Here is a 22,034-nt window from a genome sequence, read left to right as displayed (position 1 = left end):
AATCAAATATTACAACATTTAGTGCACATATGCTCCGCATAGCCTCTCTTTAATATGCTGTATCCTCTTAAGGATCTGACACTTTTTTTCAATTTTTGCCTAAAATTACATACCCAAATCTAACTGCCTGTAGCTCAGGACCTGAAGCAAGGATATGCATATTCTTGATACCATTTGAAAGGAAACACTTTGAAGTTTGTGGAAATGTGAAATTAATGTAGGAGAATATAACATATTAGATCTGGTAAAAGATAATACAAAATAAAAAAAACATGTTTTCTATTATCTTTTTGTTACATCATCTTTGAAATGCAACGAAAGGCCACAATATAATATTGCAGTTTAGGCACAATTTAGAGTTTGGACACTAGATGGCAGCAGTGTGTGTGCAAAGTTTCAGATTGATCCAGTGAAGCATTGCAATACTGGACTATTTTGTATCAAGTCTGCCCAAATATGCCAAATTGGTCAATTGATACATTTTCAAGTACATAACTATAGAGAAGATACAAAATGATATGGTAATACAAAATGTACGTTTACACACTCCCAGGAATGTCATAAATTACATTAGCTTATACACTAACTTTCACAAATCTAGATGGCCGGGCGGGGTGGGGGTGGAGCCAGAGACAGCAGGTGTTCAAACTGTAAAACCCAGTTCCTACATTTGAATATAAAAATGGATTTTATCAAACAAAACTATGCTATATTTAATCTCTGGGACCTTTAGGATGACAAATCAGAGCAAGATTCCTGAATGTAAGTACATAATTTAAATTCAGAGGTGAATGTATCAAACCAGTTGCCGTGATACGTTTTTTGTTGTTGTGCATTCTCCTCAAACAATAGCATGGTATCTTTTCACTGTAATAGCTACTGTAAATTGGACCGTGTAGTTAGATTAACAAGAATTTAAGCTTTCTGGCCATATAAGACATGTCTATGTCCTGGACAGTTTGCTGTTACTTACAACAGTCACGCTAATCACATTAGCGCACGTTATCTCAACCGTCCCGTATACGGGACACCGATCTCGTAGAGGTTAATATATCTTTCTACTTACACAGATATGTGTAACTAAGACAATTCTCTCACTATACACTCTGCTGGCCTCAGAAAGAGAACTCTATATCGTCTGAATGGTAGTTTTGCAGACAATCTTATCCAGAGCGATGCTCTTACCCGTAGCGACATTACGTTCAACAATGGTAGGTACAACTACAGAGGCTGTGTAGGGGTAGGAACAGTGTACAGAAAGGCCGTGACACCACAATTCATTTATCTGTTCTTGGGTATTAAGTAGCTTTATTAAATTGATTTGGAACATTACAGTTCAGTGTGTTACTGCCTCCCTTTCTGATTTGATGTTGTTGAACTGAGATCCTCTGTTGTTCCACCCTTCTCCCTGTGTGCGCCCCAAATGGCATCCTATTTATTTTGTTGTTGTTTTATTTTTACTTTTTTTGTTAAAAAATAAATGCACTGTTGGTTAAGGGCTGTAAGTAAGCATTTCACTGTAATGTCTGCACCTGTTGTATTCGGCGCATGTGGCCAATAAAATTTGATTTGATTTGATAGTGCCCTATGGGCCCTGATCAAAAGTAGTGCACTATATAGGGAATATGGTGCCATTTGGGACACAGACCCACTCTCACCCAAACAGATGGTGATGCTCACAGAACACAGAAGTGAACAGGATTCATGGCCTAGTGCTCCATCATTCATCTGTCCCTGTCCCTCTCTCTGTCCCTGTCCCTGTCTCTCTTTCTCTTTCTCTCTCTATGTCTCTCTCTCTCTCTCTCTCTCTCTCTCTCTCTCTCTCTCTCTCTCTCTCTCTCTCTCTCTCTCTCTCTCTCTCTCTCTCTCTCTGTCTCTGTCTCTGTCTCTCTGTCTCTGTCTCTGTCTCTGTCTCTCTCTCTCGGTGTCTCTGTCTCTGTCTCTCTCTGTCTCTGTCTCTGTCTCTGTCTCTGTCTCTGTCTCTCTCTCTGTCTCTCTCTCTCTGTCTCTATCTCTCTGTCTGTCTGTCTGTCTGTCTGTCTGTCTGTCTGAGTACCACTGACTGCTGCCTTTGAATGATATGAAATTATGTTCTTCTTCTTATCATGGAATTTCTCTTTTTTTAATTCTCATATTTTACAAAAGCTTCAGACAATGCAGAAATATTTTTTTGAAAGTGATTGAAATGAAGAATACCCATAATGGTAGTTATGATTGTCCATATTGTGGGTAGTATTTGAATAGCGAAGTGAAATGGTTTCAAAAGACTGGACACACTTGGTGAGACGTCATTCTCTTCATTGGCCATTAGCTAGATACAGCATCCTCAGGAAACCTCTCAGCTGTATCTGTCCAGGTGATTGCAGCTAAATCACCCAATAGAATGGGTGTCAGGAGCCCGTTGTACGTAACAGTTGGTCAGTCTCTTAATAATGTACATTAATTCAACAATCTGTATTTCTACCACAGTACACTAATATATCTCTGCTAATGTTGCATCCATACTAGAACATTCTATCTCTATTTTACAGCACACACTGTGACAAAACAATCACCAAACAAAAGCAGATCCCTGTCGGTCCGAAGCATTTTTTTCTATTCCACAGTCTGCAATACAAATTCCTTCTTGGCAATAATTCCCTACAGTGACTGAACCGAATATTTCAGACCCTTGAGCTATTTCCTTTGTCTTTTCCCACAGCCAGCCCATCGGAGGGGAGTGGGGATGCGGGTGGAGGGTTGGACGGGTTGGGGGGTGGGGGGGGTTGGGGGTGTGGAGGGGAGAGAGGAGAGGGGGACGGGGACAAGGATATTAATTTGTGAGGTAATAGCTTTTCTCTGCGGAATTGCAAATTCCCATATATATGGACAGCGGACAGGACATCCATGGTCACCAACGACACACGACATTTGGCTACGACCCAAATGGCACTTTATTCCTTATATAGTGCACTTCCAGGGCCCTGGTCAAAAGTAGTACACTATAAAGGGAATAGGGTACCCTTTAGTATACAGCCCATCTCCAGAGGTCCTCTCTCTCTCTCTCCTCTCCTCTTCTCTCTCTCCTCTCCTCTCCTCTCTACGCTCTGTCCTGGCTGGCAACAATAGCTGCCAAGTGTAACATGCTACTTTTAATTTGCAATAACACATGACAAAGCCAGATTAATGGCTCTTATGACACGGGTGTCCCTGGCGCCGGTCTTCTCCAGGACCCAGTGTACATAACGCGTGTCACACTACATTATCTCTACATCCCTCTAGTAATGGGGGGGACCTGCTTTCTTTAAAGGGCACTCGCTGCTGAGTTGGAACTTAGGAGCTGACTGACTGGTCCACCTTGGCACAGAGCCACAGTACAGCCGCGGTTCTGGACCTCTACACACCAGAGTCCGTCCGTTTTGCTGCGGTGAGCCGCCGCTGTGAACTTGTTGTTATTGCCATAGCTACCATGGCTGCTGGTTTTTTTTCACCTGTTTGATAAAGACTGTCTTTATCCGTCTGTCTTCTATAAATGTCCCTATGTGCAGAGCTAATATTGTGTACAGGAGTTATCCTTTCTACATTAAAGTCAACTCTGGGGCTAATTCTCTGCACCACACATTTGGAGAAACGTGGTGGTGGTGTGTGAGGTAACATTCCATCTCTAAAAAGAGTTTGTGCCGTGATCAGACAGTAATAATCAGCCTTAGCAAGTTTAACAGGGCTCAGCTCATAGAAGGCTAAAGTTAAAGACTGGACTATGGGGACATTTAATCCAATGCATTAACCAATACCTGTACACAGCCCTTCTGAAATTAGCCCACTCAACCTTCCTCATCCCCATATTGTTATTTTATTTTGCTCATTTGCACCCCCAGTATCTCTATTTGCACATCATCTCTTGCACATCTATCACTCCAGTGTTAAAACTACATTGTAATTATTTTTCACTATGGCCTATTTATTGCCTTACCTCCATAACTTGCTACATTTGCACACACTGTATATATATTTTCTGTGGTATTTTTGACATTATGTTTTGTTTTACCCCATATGTAACTCTGTGTTGTTGTTTTTAATCGCACTGCTTTGCTTTATCTTGGCCAGGTCGCAGTTGTAAATGAGAACTTGTTCTCAACTGTCTTACCTGGTTAAATAAAGGTGAAATAAAATAAAATATAAATAAAAAATACCACAGCAGCATACCTAAACAAATACATCATCAAAAATAAGTTGAAAGAACAAACAGCTTTTGAAACACTGACCTGTGGTGTTAGTATGAAACACTGACCTGTGGTGTTAGTATGAAACACTGATCTGTGGTGTTAGTATGAAACACTGATCTGTGGTCTTAGTATGAAACACTGATCTGTGGTGTTAGTATGAAACACTGATCTGTGGTGTTAGTATGAAACACTGATCTGTGGTGTTAGTATGAAACACTGATCTGTGGTGTTAGTATGAAACACTGACCTGTGGTCTTAGTATGAAACACTGATCTGTGGTCTTAGTATGAAACACTGATCTGTGGTGTTAGTATGAAACACTGACCTGTGGTCAGATAACCAGTCCTAAAGTCTTAGTATGGGTATTTTACATTTGGTATAAAACAAATAATGCTGTGAATAATAACACACAAATGAATATTGTGTTTGAATATTGAGAATACAGATATAGAGAACATTGTCGTTGTAGGGTGCAGCGTATCTCGAGTTCCATAAATACGAAATGTATTTTAAGTACCCTAAATAGCCATTATTATCGAGCTATAATTTACTGGGACACATATTAGAGTAAAGCGTGATGCCATCTAGCTACAGAGTCATGATATCGGATGCAATATACTATTTTTCCAAACGGTGGCTTGCGGCGAGACATTGTTTTTAAAGCACTGTTTTGATGAGCCATGATGTGTGAGAGAGGATTGAGGGCCTGGGGTTGATCTGTTAGATAAACTATCACTGTCCCTCGGCCTGTGGTTCCAGGTGGGTACTATTGACTGGGGCTGGAGAGGGAGTATGTAACAACCATATCGCCCTCCTACACACCCCTACCCGACCACCCTACACTCCCCTACCCGACCACCCTACACTCCCCTACCCGACCACCCTACACTCCCCTACCCGACCATCCTACACTCCCCTACCCGACCATCCTACACTCCCCTACCCGACCACCCTACACTCCCCTACCCGACCACCCTACACTCCCCTACCCGACCACCCTACACCCCCTGCTTCCCTCTGCTCTCACTAGGGCTGGAGAGGGAGTATTTGTGCGTCCCAAATGGCACCCTATTCCCTATTTTCCCCATAGGGCTCGGGTCAAAAGTAGTGCACTATATAGGGAATAGGGCACCATTCTGGACGCACTTTATATAAGAACCACAGACCCCCGTTCCTTCGACCCCCCCCCCCCCCCACCACCCACCACCCCCGCTTCCCTCTGCTCTGCTCTTTCATCAGCATGCCGCCCGGGCCAGGGAACTTAAATCAAGGAAATGGCAGGACATCAAGGAGATCATTTGAGACTGAATAGCCGTAGAAACATGGGGCTGTCATCTATTAGAGGAGAGGACCCTCCAAAACACGCCGCCGAGCAGCTCTCCTCGCTCTCTCTACGAGCCCCTCTCTCTGTCCTTACAGGTCCTTCCTCACCATGTCCTCTAATGCCTCTCTCTCTCTCTCTCTCTCTCTCTCTGTCTCTCTCTCTCTCTGTCTGTCTGTCTCTCTCTCTCTCTCTCTCTCTCTCTCTCTCTCTCTCTCTCTCTCTCTCTGTCTCTCTCTGTCTCTCTCTCTCTCTCTGTCTCTCTCTCTCTGTCTCTCTCTCTGTCTCTCTCTCTCTCTGTCTCTCTCTCTCTCTCTCTGTCTCTCTCTCTCTCTCTCTCTCTCTCTCTCTCTCTCTCTCTCTCTCTCTCTCTCTCTCTCTCTCTCTGTGTGTCTCTCTCTCTCTCTCTCTCTGTGTCTCTCTGTCTCTCTCTGTGTCTCTCTGTCTCTCTCTCTCTCTCTCTCTCACTCTGTCTCTCTGTCTCTCTCTGTCTCTCTGTCTCTCTCTCTAGCTGTCCTTCTAGGTCCTTCCTCACCATGTCCTCTAATGCCTACTCTGCCCTTCAGTATCAATCTGCATAGAAATGTGTGCCTTCTATCATCCGATGACTAGATATTACACCCCGGCTAATAGGAAAGAGCTCTTGTAGAATAGTCTGAAAATGAACTCTTTTAAAATGTCAGACGTTTGCATTATGCCTTACGATCTCTCTCTGCTAGCAGCATCTCTTTACAGGGGAAGATAGTTGATTATGTCATTTGCCATGTCCACGTCATGCTGGTTTTTATATCTCTGCCAGGAAATCTACCTTTGACATGTCATTAGTCATCCCTCCATCCCTCCATCCTTCCATTCCTCCATCCCTCCACACAGCACACTCATAAAACATTATATTCCACCGAATACCCCCACAAACCCTGCTCGGTGCTCGCGCTTCCACCTGACAAATGTCATACAGGACCAAAAAAAAAAAAAAACGGTATGCAAACCTACCGCATATCGTCGTACGCTCATTAGCTATGTTCCTTACATACTGCAGAAATAAGGGACTCATTCCCCTCCCAGTTTGACATACCTGCCCTTTCCCCCGACACCGGTCCCCTTCCATCGTGTTCATATCCTCTTAACACAGTGTGGTTGTGAATGAATGGTCCTGTTCCATTATTCTCACCAGATGCTTATGTAGTGACATTAGAAAGCCTGTTGCTTACAGATCCAATAATCTATATGGCCCCAGGCTTCTTATATCCACTAACCTACACTTTGAGTCAGTAAAAAGAGAGGGGAAGAGAGACGGGGAGGGGGGGGGGGGAGAGAGAGAACGAGCAAGAGAGAAAGAGAAAACGAGGAATAAAGGGAGAGAGAGAGAGAACGAGCAAGAGAGAGAGAGAGAACACGAAGGATAAAGGGAGAGAGAGAGGATGAGGGATAAAGGGAGAGAGAGAGGATGAGGTGCTGCTGGTGTTAAAAGTGTCTTCTACAGCGGAGGTGGTAGACGTTGGTTCCTTGAGTGACCTGGGTGGTTGGCTACATCATCTTGACATGTAATTATCTAAGCCCCTCTTAATCACTTTCAAACAAAGATTAATTGCACAAGACAACAGTGGAGGTCATGTCTTCAAATCAAACAGCTCTTCCTCTTCTTCTTGACACACTAGAACACATTATCATGGTACATTTAGCCCTCATGGTTTTACTGTGCTATCGCTGCGCTCTGGCAATGCACATCAGACTGTCTGATGCTGTACACTAGCTAGTCGTGTATGTTGTTATGAAGACTGTGAGCTGTGCTATTTAGTATTTTCTATTTTGAATGGAAATGCTCTGATCCGTTCTGATCTGAAGTATATCCATATTAGAACACATCAAACTCGTCAAGGTGCTCTGAGTCAGACAACATCAAGGTGCTCTGAGTCAGACAACATCAAGGTGCTCTGAGTCAGACAACATCAAGGTGCTCTGAGTCAGACAACATCAAGGTGCTCTGAGTCAGACAACATCAAGGTGCTCTGAGCCAGACAACAACAAGGTGCTCTGAGTCAGACAACAACACCACAGCATTCTGGGACAGATACTATTCTCAGGAATGAGACTGGCTCTTCTCTTACCTTCATCTCGTTTTCTCTTCTCGCCGTTTGACCGGGGAATACCCAGGATGCCGTTGATGGAGTAGGACCCCACAGGGTCATTGGAAGGGCTTGTTACAGGTGGAGAGGCCTGGCTCGGTACTGAGGGAAAAGAGACATTTTATAATTATTATTTAACCTTCATTTTGTGGTCCTGTGTAGCTCAGTCAGTAGAGCATGGCACTTGCAGGATCGTGGGTTCGATTCCCAGGACACCCATAAGAACATGTATGCACGCAGTAGCCTACTGTAAGTTGCTTTGGATGTAAGCATCTACTAAATGGTATATAATATTATTATTTTGACAGGTTGTTCAGTTGAGTAGAAAATACCTATTTTTCAATGGAGACAAGGCGATTAACATGGGTTGGGATTATGATAGATCTTACTCATGGTGTGGCCTGGTGTAAGGGTTATGGTTATGATAGATCTTACTCATGGTGTGGCCTGGTGTAAGGGTTATGGTTAGGGTTATGATAGATCTTACTCATGGTGTGGCCTGGTGTAAGGGTTATGGTTATGATATATCTTACTCATGGTGTGGCCTGGTGTAAGGGTTATGGTTAGGGTTATGATAGATCTTACCCATGGTGTGGCCTGGTGTAAGGGTTAGGGTTAGGGTTATGATAGATCTTACCCATGGTGTGGCCTGGTGTAAGGGTTATGGTTATGATAGATCTTACCCATGGTGTGGCCTGGTGTAAGGGTTATGGTTAGGGTTATGATAGATCTTATCCATGGTGTGGCCTGGTGTAAGGGTTAGGGTTATGATAGATCTTACCCATGGTGTGGCCTGGTGTAAGGGTTAGGGTTAGGGTTATGATAGATCTTACCCATGGTGTGGCCTGGTGTAAGGGTTAGGGTTATGATAGATCTTACCCATGGTGTGGCCTGGTGTAAGGGTTAGGGTTATGATAGATCTTACCCATGGTGTGGCCTGGTTTAAGAGTTAGGGTTAGGGTTATGATAGATCTTACCCATGGTGTGACCTGGTGTAAGGGTTATGGTTAGGGTTATGATAGATCTTACCCATGGTGTGGCCTGGTGTAAGGATTAGGGTTATGATAGATCTTACCCATGGTGTGACCTGGTGTAAGGGTTATGGTTAGGGTTATGATAGATCTTACCCATGGTGTGGCCTGGTGTAAGGGTTAGGGTTAGGGTTATGATAGATCTTACCCATGGTGTGGCCTGGTGTAAGGATTAGGGTTATGATAGATCTTACCCATGGTGTGGCCTGGTGTAAGGGTTAGGGTTATGATAGATCTTACCCATGGTGTGGCCTGGTGTAAGGGTTAGGGTTATGATAGATCTTACCCATGGTGTAGCCTGGTGTAAGGGTTAGGGTTAGGGTTATGATAGATCTTACCCATGGTGTGGCCTGGTGTAAGGATTAGGGTTATGATAGATCTTACCCATGGTGTGGCCTGTTGTAAGGGTTAGGGTTATGATAGATCTTACCCATGCTGTGGCCTGGTGTAAGGATTAGGGTTATGATAGATCTTACCCATGGTGTGGCCTGGTGTAAGGATTAGGGTTATGATAGATCTTACCCATGGTGTGGCCTGTTGTAAGGGTTAGGGTTATGATAGATCTTACCCATGGTGTGGCCTGGTGTAAGGGTTAGGGTTATGATAGATCTTACCCATGGTGTGGCCTGGTGTAAGGGTTAGGGTTATGATAGATCTTACCCATGGTGTGGCCTGTTGTAAGGATTAGGGTTATGATAGATCTTACCCATGGTGTGGCCTGGTGTAAGGGTTAGGGTTATGATAGATCTTACCCATGGTGTGGCCTGGTTTAAGGGTTAGGGTTAGGGTTATGATAGATCTTACCCAGTGTGTGGCCTGGTGTAAGGGTTAGGGTTATGATAGATCTTACCCATGGTGTGGCCTGGTGTAAGGATTAGGGTTATGATAGATCTTACCCATGGTGTGGCCTGGTGTAAGGGTTAGGGTTAGGGTTATGATAGATCTTACCCATGGTGTGGCCTGTTGTAAGGGTTAGGGTTATGATAGATCTTACCCATGGTGTGGCCTGTTATAAGGGTTAGGGCAGGTAAGGGTTAGGGTTATGATAGATCTTACCCATGGTGTGGCCTGGTGTAAGGGTTAGGGTTATGATAGATCTTACCCATGGTGTGGCCTGTTGTAAGGGTTAGGGTTATGATAGATCTTACCCATGGTGTGGCCTGTTATAAGGGTTAGGGCAGGTAAGGGTTAGGGTTATGATAGATCTTACCCATGGTGTGGCCTGGTGCAGACAGGGATGTTCCATCTGGAGAGGGGTGGAAAGGCTGCTGGACTTTTGTTCGTATTATCCTGTGATCACAGGAAAGAAAAGATGGTGTCAGTACTTCCTCCTGCTCTTGGATCAGTTGACTGGCAAGATGGTGTCAGTACTGCCTCCTTCTCTTGGATCAGTTGACTGGCAAGATGGTGTCAGTACTGCCTCCTTCTCTTGGATCAGTTGACTGGCAAGATGGTGTCAGTGCTGCCTCCTTCTCTTGGATCAGTTGACTGGCAAGATGGTGTCAGTGCTGCCTCCTTCTCTTGGATCAGTTGACTGGCAAGATGGCGTCAGTGCTGCCTCCTTCTCTTGGATCAGTTGACTGGCAAGATGGTGTCAGTGCTGCCTCCTTCTCTTGGATCAGTTGACTGGCAAGATGGCGTCAGTGCTGCCTCCTTCTCTTGGATCAGTTGACTGGCAAGATGGTGTCAGTGCTGCCTCCTTCTCTTGGATCAGTTGACTGGCTTTTTACACAATACAGCATCATTTGAACATTGCCGTGAATGAAGGGCCAGAATGGTCTGTGGTTAACTTGTTGTTTTTTTTGCAACCTAAACCTCTTCCAATCACACATTGGATGTTGTAGAATAGATGTTGGACTATATTCCCTATATATAGTGCACTATGTTTTACCAGGACCCATAGTGCTGTGTGTCTGAGTGAGACCAGGACCCATAGTGCTGTGTGTCTGAGTGAGACCAGGACCCATAGTGCTTTGTGTCTGAGTGAGATGTCAGTAGTAAGGATCCAATCCAATCCAAACTCCAGATGTAGAAACAGCAGTGCCTACGTGTTATAAAACCTACTGTACCTTTAAAAGGTGAGATATAGAGAAGAAAAGTCTTCATTCCACTTCTGCTCTGAGAGGTGATCTTGCAAACAAAGCATGAAATCACATCAATTCACCTCAATGATTGGCTTCACTGGTTCTACCTGGCCTGAGCTAATCAGCTCTCCTTCTCTCTTTCTCTCTCTTTCCTCCCTTCTTTCCCTCTCTCCCTCCCACACGGTAAAGGTTTACAGGGCTCTCTCTCTGACCGCTGGTCCTTGGCTTGGCCAGGACTGCGTCCCAAATGGCACCCTATTCCCCATTTGTGCACTACTTTTGACCCGAGCCCTATGGCACCCATAGCCCTATATCCCTACGGGCCATGGTCAAAAGTAGTGCACTATATAGGGAATAGGGTGCCATTTGGGACAGGTCTCTAAAGCTTCAGCAGCAGCAGCCCCCATTGCCAACCCCAGTGTGGACGAGGGTCTATTGATCGAGGGCTTGGGGAGAAAAAGTTGGGGATTAGTCACAGGCCCAAACAGATGCAAATAGAAAGCTATAAATTATATGTGACAGGAAAGCAATATTTCCTTATTGCCTTGCACAAGCTTACGCCAGCATTAGATTCCTTTAAACTGACTGGCACCGTGGGGAAGAGGGAGCTGTCATTGTAATGTGTAAACTTTAAAACTATTTATCATGTATGACGTGGTGTGTTCCTATTTTAGAACACGGGCGGAGCGTAAAAGGTGGAGTAAGGACTTTGAGGATGAATAATGGCACGTATCCCAGTTCACGTTTGGTTGGTTTCCTAATCCTTAACACAGCTCTGTTGTTGTGAATTGGAGGTTTCTTTGTATTTTATTAACAAAAAGAGTATTGTTATTTAAGGCCTCTATTTTATTAGATAATGTTACAAATTGAACCGCTTGGCCTGAAACTGAACAATTTAGCAATATACACCATCTACAGTATTTTAGACGTTAACTAAAAGTCTAAGTGTCTGTCCTATATCTAGTAGATATCAGAAAGCTCAGGAAATAGTGGACACATATTTAACCCCTTTTTTTTGTTGTTGGCACAAAACTACCTCCATAACTCCATTAATTTTTTTAAACCGGTACCAAGTTACCGTCAGACGAGTCCCATGACACTTGTGGAGGTCGTAAAATTGAGAATATCATCGTGTTGGTGAGAATCTCATCTTTCCATAGAGCGTTCATATTAGTTTGTAGGCTAAACCATTCGGGACGCTACAGACTTATTCGTGAGAAGACCGATTTTTTCGGGATGTCTCATGGTCTGACAAACACCGCTGTAGCACGGCCACCAACCACCGCTGACGCGGCGGAAGGCCGACATAGGTGGATGTGGAGGATTGAGACGCAGCCCATGCTAAAAAAAAGAAAGATATCTCTAGCTTAAACTGATGGATTTTGATGGGGATTTTTGTATTATTATGTTACTTAGATTGATGCACGGGTGCGTCAATAGACTCGTCATGATTTTAATTTAAACCCCTCAAATCTAGTATTTATGTTGTAGACTGCAGACTCAAAGGGCTAAGATATTCAACTATGTATTGTTAAGATGCCTGTGATATTGATATTGTTTGGGGGGTTCAAGGAGTAAAGTATCCACCACTGTCAGACCTCTCCTTAGGGCAAAGCTACAATACAATGACTAGCCTTCCCAGAGATCACATATCAATATTTTATTTGCATTTTTTTCACTGCTCTCCATAGCAGTTATTTGACCCCCTGACTTCTGTGTGCAATATAAATCCAAAGACTTTATTTGGAATACATGTTCTTGATATCGAATAAGCAATTTGGAGGAATGAATTAATGACTTAGCTGTTGCTGAAAATCCCCTGAAGAAATATTAAAATTGCTTTACTTCTGAATCAATATTATTGAGCGCCATTGAGGACCTTTTTTATGTCTAGTAGCCGTTAGCAGCGTTACTTGTTGTGGGAGGTAATTTCTTCCTTGTGGCGCGGTGGCCCAGACCCAGTCCAGCCAGACACCAAGTACAACAGGATCTCTGTAACAGTTAATAATGCATGCAGGGGAAGAGTGTTTAAACCTAGAACATCCTCTTATGTCAACAGTCCTGGCTGGGGTCACTTTTGTTTGGCCATAAAACCCTTTAGAGTAGCGGTCAGTAGTCCCAGTCCTTCCCTTTGTCTAAGCTTCATTAGAGTAGCCAACGCTCCTGGGATTCACCTTGTTTACAGATAAGTGCTATACCAGCCAACACTCCTGTGATTCACCTTGTTTACAGATAAGTGCTATACCAGCCAACGCTCCTGTGATTCACCTTGTTTACAGATAAGTGCTATACCAGCCAACGCTCCTGTGATTCACCTTGTTTACAGATAAGTGCTATACCAGCCAACGCTCCTGTGATTCACCTTGTTTACAGATAAGTGCTATACCAGCCAACGCTCCTGTGATTCACCTTGTTTACAGATAAGTGCTATACCAGCCAACGCTCCTGTGATTCACCTTGTTTACAGATAAGTGCTAAACTAGCCAACGCTCCTGTGATTCACCTTGTTTACAGATAAGTTTACAGATATATTGTTTACAGATATACTAGCCAATACGAAGTTACTGCTGGTCTATTGCGTACATGGTGAACTGGATGGAACCTCAACCAATGTTTCGAAGACCATTTTAGAACACACTTCCTGGGAATGTGTAGCGTGTTTGTAACTGTTATTGACTCATAATCCTATGCATATAGCCTACTGATGCATGCTTAGCATTCAGCCTTTCACTGTAGAACAGACTTTATGGTCTCAAGAAAGCAGGTTTATACAAATGTTTCATACAATTATTATCCAACAATTCTGTCAAAATATTTAATTGGACCAACTTGGGTTAAAACCATGTGTGTTTGAGTATATGCGTGCGTGTGTGTGTGTGTGTGTGTGTGTGTGTGTGTGTGTGTGTGTGTGTGTATGTATGCAGGGCCTGCGTGTGTGTGTGTGTGTGTGTGTGTGTGTGTGTGTGTGTGTGTGTGTGTGTGTGTGTGTGTGTGTGTGTGTGTGTGTGTGTGTGTGTGTGTGTGTGTGTGTGTGTGTGTGTGTGTGTGTGTGTGTGTGTGTGTGTGTGTGTGTGTGTGTGTGTGTGTGTGTGTGTGTGTTACAGCAGGGTGAGAATAAGGTGTAAAATAATTGAAATTTAAAATGTAACCTCTAAAAGGTTCTTCACTTCACAAAGAGAAATATTCAGCATTGTGAAATAAAATAAATTCAAAGTAGCTCTCATCTTTGGGTAATAGAATTACATTTATTTTTATTCACATTTTAATATCCCCCCATAATTAACAAAGACACATAGTGGCTTATTTCAGTTCAAAATAGCAAATCGAGATTGAATTTGATTCTAATTGAAAACGTTATAGGTGGGTCTTTTAATGATATGAATGTACATTGTGAATATATCACATACATGTGTCTGAGCCTGCTTAAATGGTCCTTTTTAAGCAACCACGAGGCATGAAATGAATTTTTCTTCAGCTCTTTCTCTATTTAAAAGATGTCTTGTGTGGGGCTGTCTGTCCACGCTCTTTTTTTGCAGTCAGCTCATTAAAGTGTAATGCTGATGCTGCCTCTATGGAACACTGCCTCTTAACGAAAGTTCATCACCAAGGATCTCTGGCGGGTAGGGGGTCTCTCTCTCTGTCTCTTTCTCCCCCTCCCCTCTCTCACAATGCTATCTCTGCTCTCTCTGCTCTCTCTCTCTCTCTCTGCTATCTCTCTCTCACCCCAGGTCTGTTTCACCAATGCACTCAAAAGTCCTCTTTGTGATCATGATGTTTCCTTGTTACTTGACAGAAGTGAAGGCTATATGTGATGGTATTATAATACAGTTCTCCATATCAACCATAAATACACCTTCTGACCTCAACCTTGCCCATTGTGGCAGGCGGGATCCTCTCCAAATTATATTTGTTTAGGGAAGTTTTCAGAATATTTATGTACATAAAATGTCATTTGATAATGAATTCATAACACGTGTTTTTAGTGAAAATACACTTCCCCCTATTTGTTTGGCTGGTTGGACAAATAAATGACTATAGGCCTAATGCTTTGGCAGATAACAATCACACTATTTTACAAACTGTAACAGCTGATATGACAAATAACACAAAACGCAACTGCATTTACCAAAGGCAAATCGGAGAAAAAATATAAGATTTATATACATACAGGTACTCGTTTTGAAATAGACCGCACGACTCCACAAAGCTTCAAACCAAACCAGCTACAGGCCTACTCTGTAAAGAAAATGTCCTATACAACACATTAGATGTGCTGGTATTGAACAATTGCTGGGCTTTCGGTGCCACGCGGGATCTGGTCACCGGCTTGGCCTATTGATCGGTTTTCATCCAGACAGATTCACTTCGTCCTAGATATACTGCTGATTGCTGGGGGAGTTTGGACTGAAAGATTGAATTGCACGGTCGAGACCACCCGCGACGGGAGGAAAAAGTTTGTCAAACTCTGCAGTGCAGTGCAGTTCATAGATGGAAAACGTAAATTGATAGCAATACCCTGAGAGTTCATGAGGATTTTGAAGATGCTTTAGATATATTTGACCCCCGTAATTTGAGGCCTAAGCAGGTGTTTTAACCACTCACAAGTTAAATGTAGCCTAGGCATGCTGTTAAATAGTCATAAAAATGCTCTCCCCGTATAACAGCCAACGGATGTAAATAATGCCGTCTATAATAAAGGCTCCTGAAAAAGGCAAACGTAGGCTAGGCGTTGAGGCCTTAACATGGACAGACGAAATCACTGCTGCTATTATTGTCATTTGTCCATTTTCTTGATGAAATTTGCAAGGATGTTTCCCAATTTCATGATTGTATATATTTCCCAGATGTTTGAGGGTGACATATTAATATTTTACGTTTTCGTTCAAAGGAATAGGCTTATTGGTTATGTAATTATTAATAAAGAAATATTATTTACCTGTTAATGGACGAGACGCTTGGAACCGTGTCGTTGTCACAGACGCCCTCAGCTAACAGTCTGTCTCTGATTTCCCACGCGAACATGGTCGGATTCTGGCGCTTGTAGTCCGCTATTTTATCCACAACCTTTGGAGTCGCCACTTTTGGTTTGGACCCCCCAATAACTCCTGGCTTTATACTGCCGGTCTCGTAGTATCTGCAACAATAATCAACAACGTATCGATCATGAAACATCTAGGCTATATGTTGGATGGACAATTCTTCGTTTTCTTGGCTAGAGTTGATTTCAATTATCATTAGATGTGTGGATGTTTTCGAGTGTTATGCACCTTATGCCCCCAAAATACTTTGTTACGCCTACAGGGCATTTAACCCGTAAACATCTCCAAAATGTGCACATTGTCGTCTGAGGTAAACTTTATATATACTTCATAGCCTAGGCTATATTATATATCTGTGAGGTGGAGTGACTTAAAATCGTTGTAGGATCCAAATATAACAGCAAAGACTTATGGTCAAACAATTTAGCTATTCCTTCCGTGTACAACCCATTACAATGGTGTCCAACTTTATTCTCTGTGCCAAAAGATTAAGAAAAGATTAAGAAAACATGCAATTAATTTCAAATGACATGCTACCAAGTGTTGATATTTAACTAATTTAGACAAACATTCCAAGTGCATAAAACAAATACCTTTTAAAATCCTTTTGATAGCTGAAAAATATTTTAAAAACATTCAAATGTCGTACGGACACGAACCCAGTACAATTCAGTTGTAATCTGATATAGCCTAAATTACGGGGATGCCAGTTTAGCTGTGTACAGACACAGTACCTCTCCTCGTGATGGCTAGGATTAAGTCAGATATTGTTTCCTATCTCCTCATTACGTGTGTCTAATATACTGACGTGTTTCCTCCCTTTTTTTAGCCATGTTTTATTATATTTTGGTCAAATCTGTTTTATTTGGGATCTGCCAATATGTAGGGATAAGAGTTGCAGGACAGGTTCAAACATTTTTTTTTTAGAATGCGTCTTTCCTTCTCATGATTGGGTTGTTTTTTTTCTCCGTCTTACCTGCCCAGTATTTTGCTGACACAGCCGTGGCTGACCCGTAGTTGTCTCGAGATGTCACAGGGTCTCACTCCTTGGTGCGCGAGCTCTACGATCCTTGTCCTCACCACGTCAGGTAGGGGTCTGCCGTTGACAAACACCCCCCCTAGCTGGTTCACACCGCCGTGCCCTATATGGGAGACAACAACAGCACAGAAAACCATAACATTAAATACAGGGTGTGGGAGATTTTGTAGCATATATAGTATCACCTCAGCTATAAAAGCATTGTATCGCATTACAATGGTTCAATTGAACATTTTAGACGTATCATATCTAAGCATACGGTCCTGTCTTTGAATGTGATAGTAATGGTTGCCTGTATCCAAGCATGTCTTTTAAGATGGACATGTGGTGCTGGGTTGGAGGCTGTATTATTCTTTCCAAGGGACGTCATCAATTCATGTATTTTTTAAATGTTTATCAACTCTGTTTGTAGGCTTCTCTGAAGATGTGCGTGACAAGGTCAGGTAGGCTATAACTTTTATCGTTAAAAATGTTTTTACCCATTTTGAAGGGGAGACAGTATCATATTATAGCCTACCATTAGCTACTATAACATATTTGTACGTGAATAGTTGGTTGTCCAATATTGCTGCTCCATGGAATATAAGGCTAGAGTTTCCTGTTGGCTATCCAGTTCAATAGCAATGCTGTAATTTTACAATCCAAAAATAAGGTATTTAACGACTTATAAACACATGCATCATTAGCATAAATGGTCTATATGATACTTGGAATATTCTTCATGCTTTAATTAGACCTATTATATTTTCTAAAATGTTAGCACTGCAGTAATAATACGTATTATCACTCCCCTATATCGTTTAATACAAGGCGGTTATATTTTCAACGCTGGCCCACGGCTCCGGTTGGCGATAGAGTTACACGCTCTTTCATTTTCTTTGCTCCGTAATTATAAATAATTAAGCGCTTTGATTACTCATATTACATATTATTTTGTAAATGAAGAAGGGGTAAATTATTTAAAAAAGCATGAGCGAAACAATATCTAAATGAAAAACAGACCCAATTCATTATTTCACCGTCACAACAACAATAAGGCCTATCAATATCATGTCAAGTCAATTTTAACAATATTATATTAAATTAAGATACTGTTTATTTTAATATATATATTGTTTAAGTGTTATTTGGTCAATCAATAAATTGCTGCCTATTACAATATTGGCCTAATAAATTGGCACGGACCTGTCATTGACTCTTATTAACCTGGTGACGGGTTTACTAATTCCAATGTTACATGTGGTGTTCTTCTATGTTTTTCTAATTTGGTAACGCTACGCAAAACCTAGGCCTGTTTAGGAGTTTATTATGCACAATTTAGAAAAATACCAACAAAGAATATATTAGATGTACGTGCTCCGGTCTGTAAATAAGCACATTTTATATACACAATATTTTCAGTATAAAAATAATTTAAAATGTGTCTTCCAAATATTAACATTCCCATTGAACTTCATTGGATTTGCGTTTTCCCTATGCCACTGTAATTCAGGCTACATGAAAACGCTGGAGGGTTTTTGTTTGTCAGTTGTGATATGCAACAAACATGCAGACGATGTTGCATTGTCAATGAAATGAGTGCATCGCTGTCAACGATAATATTAGCTAGGCTATAGGCCTATCTATAATCATTATCTGTTTTCACAGGCTCAGTTTTCGTTGCAAACAACAATATCTGAAAAAACTCATTATCTACTTACGGTGCATCGCTGAGAACGGATCTACTTTGCAGTGAATATCCATCGGATAGCAAAGGAAAGACGGATAATCAATGGAAGTCGCCGTTTCGCCTTTGTAATGCAGATAAAAATGGGAAGAATCTGAAAAACTTTATTCGATGAAAGATTTCGCTTTTCCCTCCACTCAGCCAACGGGAGGGTTGAAGTTCTTCTAAAAGTTGCGGTCGTGGTATCAGTCCGTGCCGAGAATAGAGGCTACCGCTGGTCAGGTGCAGAACATGACCGACGCTTAGTTCATCAACGTGGAAAATGTTTTTCAGTTTGAGTTGGGATTTTCAAAACCTGGAATGATGAGATGATTTTTCTCAGAACATGATGACGAGCAGGACAAACCTTTACGTCTAAAACCGCTCCTGACAGTCCTGTGGTTATATAAATAGATCCTAGTTCCGGCCTTGATTTGCTGGTTGGTTGCGGTGGGTAGTACGCTCAGATACGCATAGACATGACAGAAGAAACATGGACACACTGTGGGAGTCTGGTGCCCCGATGTCTTCCTCTTTTCGTGGATGCGTTAGCCTGAATCTTTGGGTTGAGAATGAAGCCCCTCTCCGTGTGTGCGTTTCTAAAAGCAAGCTGCCTGCCCCCCTCCCCTCCGCGGAACCCCTTGCTTATGGATGAGTTGTCAGACAAAGGCAATAGATTCCAACACTTTGTGATTCGCCAACGCAAAAACCTGGAGCCCAAACGAGGAGGTCCCAGGGTCTGACACACCGAAAGGGGAGGGAAATAAGCAAGGAATGGACTCAGAGTTTTAAGATCAGAGTTTCCAGACATTAGATCGGGACGAGGGGTAAATGAAAGCCATTTTTGACTTTATCAATATCTAGAGTTTCTCTTATTAGATGAATAACGGACTGAGATAGGAATAGACTAACATTTGGGTGAATGTACTAAACTAGACGTTTTACAAGTTGACATAACTGTACAAATAGCCTAATCCATATTTCCTGTTTTGGTCAATCATTATTTTCTTGTTGAGATGATGTTATGTAGGCTGCTGGTATGCATCGTTGTTCTAGTCTACTTTAATGACGCTAATGCATCATGCATGTATATTCAAGTATTTGACATGTTTTGCTACGTAGGCCTACAGCTCAATGCAAGTGTTTTTTACACGTTGTTTACATGTAAACAAACGCTGCATGTCTTAGGTATATAGATTTAACTTACTATATGAAGTATAACGATAAGGGGCTTGAAGAGGGGAGTGGACGGCTCTGGACAATCGGTCGTCGATACATTGACCTTTAATGTTATTTTATTGATTCGGTGATCATGACCACCTTGCTGTGATGGATGTACAGCCTGCGCTGACTGGGCCGAGGGGCTAGTAGTGTACGGGTTGGAGGTGAGATTGGACAGGGGAGCGGGGTGCCGGGGTGGCAAGTGTGTGTCAACACAACCCGCCGTGCTCTCCTCCACACCTTCTGTAGATGGCGCTCACAGGTTTCATTTGTCTAAACCGTTCAAACCGACAGTATACCTTCTGGTGTCAAAGAAGGTCCAACTCAGGCTGCGAGTCAAACTGTGGATGCTCCACGTTCATGGGATTAACGATGACAGTAATATTAATATTGATTACCTTCGATAAATAGGCCCACGTGTCAGTGATTGCATGGATTGAATTTCACTACCAATGTAGAACAATAATGCGTCAACAGGCCTAGTGCTTGTTATAACATGGGTCATATTATTATAATCAAATGAATCATCTAAATGAAATTGAAACAATTCAGGTAGTCTACCAAACATAATTGACTTTTTTTTTTTATGCCACAAATTCATTCAACTTTTTTTGGTGGTTGTCTTATTTCAGATTGATTTCTTATTTTATTGTTGATATCCAATTATTTTAGTGGATTTAATTGGATAAATGAAATAGTTCCAGTGTAGGCTATGGGTTAGGCCTATATAGACACCACTATCCTGCGGAAAGTTGAAAGGCAATATGAATACAAATATCAATTTTGATCATGGTAATATATTAACCATAACAAACAATATTGTTATTCTTGTTCTTATTTGTATTCCTATTATTCCTAATAATTAACAGCAAATTATAATTAACACCACATTTTTATTAGAGTTTTGTTACATTAATTCGTTTTTTATATGTGAACGTATCCAATGTCTTCAATCGACATGTTGTTTAAGCCTAGTAGTGGAGGAAGCCCCTCACGAAGGTCCAACGTTGGAAGAGAGAGCTGCCTGCCCGGTGCACTTGATATTTGGGGGTCTGTATTTTGTGGGACATCTCTGAGGAACATAGGCGGCTACATCTATTGCTCTGCCTTCTGGTCAGGTTAGGGGATCATTTCTCTTACAGGCCCTACTGTTTGTGGAGTGAGCTTCTGGTACAATATGTAGCACTATAGGGTGTAATTTCACACTCCACTGCACATTTCCCCTAAAGCTAAGTTTTTTTTTTCTTTCTATAAGACCCCCCAATTCTTTTCCGCTACCCTTGTGCTCTGCGCGATTTGTTCTCCCGGTGCAAAAAAATTAGGCGTTAATGCTTCCCCCCCCCCCCCCCCCCCCATTAGGGGACCAAGTATGAAAATGATTGTAAACACCACATATGGTAAATGAATACAAGGATGCTGACTATGTTTATTTGCATTGTCCTATCACTTGAATAGCATGGGGCGCGTGTGTGGCGTGTTTGACCCTCTGTTCTGTTCCTTGGCTCATATCACCCCTCTTTTTAGAGAGAGGCCGCTCTATTCAGCCCCTACACAGGGTCAGATCCTATTTAAAAGCTATTCAGTGGAAATTAAACAAGACGATGGCTGAATAAATTGATGTTCCATCGCTGCAATTTATAGCAGACCCAAAGCAAGTTCTGTTAAGATGGTGGGCTTTAAGAAGACATTGACTTACAGTGTCTTATTTTGTGGTGCAGTTAGATTATTTGCATGATGTGCATAACCACCATTTTTATTTATGAGCATGCGAGTCCAAGAGTGCCTGTAGATGATTAATTTCTACAACCCCTGAACTTTACATAACCTATAGTAGGCTAGGATAGCCAACTGACATAGTGTAGGCCAGAAAGTGAATTATTTACGATAAATACAGTTTTGGGACACCAGTGACCACACCCAGGAAAATAGGTTTAATATATTGACAGAGAGCAATGTATCTTTCGCTCAGTTTGCTAATAGCCTGTGTAGCCTATAAGTGACATGGAGAGGAAAAGGCAGAGGAGAGGAGGAGAGGAACGGTACAGAACTAGGAGCTCCACCCGCAGGATACACGATGGGTCCTGCTAGAAAACCCGTTGAATACACGATGGATCCCGCTAGAAAAACCGTTGAATATTGTCGGCGATAACAGAGTTTAGTAGTAGTGAGACAGTGAGCAGTAACGACCTTTATTTCGAAGAAGATAATATGCTTTTTTCAGTTCTCTGTAGCCGCTGCTTCGCCTCTAGTCTCGTTTACCTTC

General features: G+C 42.2%; 1 protein-coding gene across 1 annotated transcript in view; it reads right to left on the bottom strand.

The window, feature by feature from the left end:
- Positions 1–18,594, bottom strand: part of LOC311122305 (paired box protein Pax-2a-like) — a gene marked incomplete at its 3' end in the record, with an annotated part of 50,981 nt that extends 32,387 nt beyond the window's left edge. Inside the window, exons 1-5 of the mRNA XM_084196688.1 lie at positions 18,546–18,594; positions 16,783–16,948; positions 15,704–15,901; positions 9,894–9,973; positions 7,635–7,754 (exon numbers count right to left, since the gene is read on the bottom strand). Coding sequence (XP_084052814.1) covers positions 7,635–7,754; positions 9,894–9,973; positions 15,704–15,901; positions 16,783–16,948; positions 18,546–18,588 — 607 coding nt within the window. The 5' untranslated portion in view covers positions 18,589–18,594. The remainder of the gene's footprint in view (positions 1–7,634; positions 7,755–9,893; positions 9,974–15,703; positions 15,902–16,782; positions 16,949–18,545) is intronic.
- Between the last annotated feature and the right edge of the window lie 3,440 nt (positions 18,595–22,034).

Source organism: Coregonus lavaretus (assembly GCF_964263955.1).
Source record: "Coregonus lavaretus genome assembly, contig: HAP1_SCAFFOLD_2979, whole genome shotgun sequence".
In the NCBI taxonomy this organism is placed as follows: domain Eukaryota; kingdom Metazoa; phylum Chordata; class Actinopteri; order Salmoniformes; family Salmonidae; genus Coregonus; species Coregonus lavaretus.
This window is presented reverse-complemented; position numbering and strand designations above follow the sequence as displayed.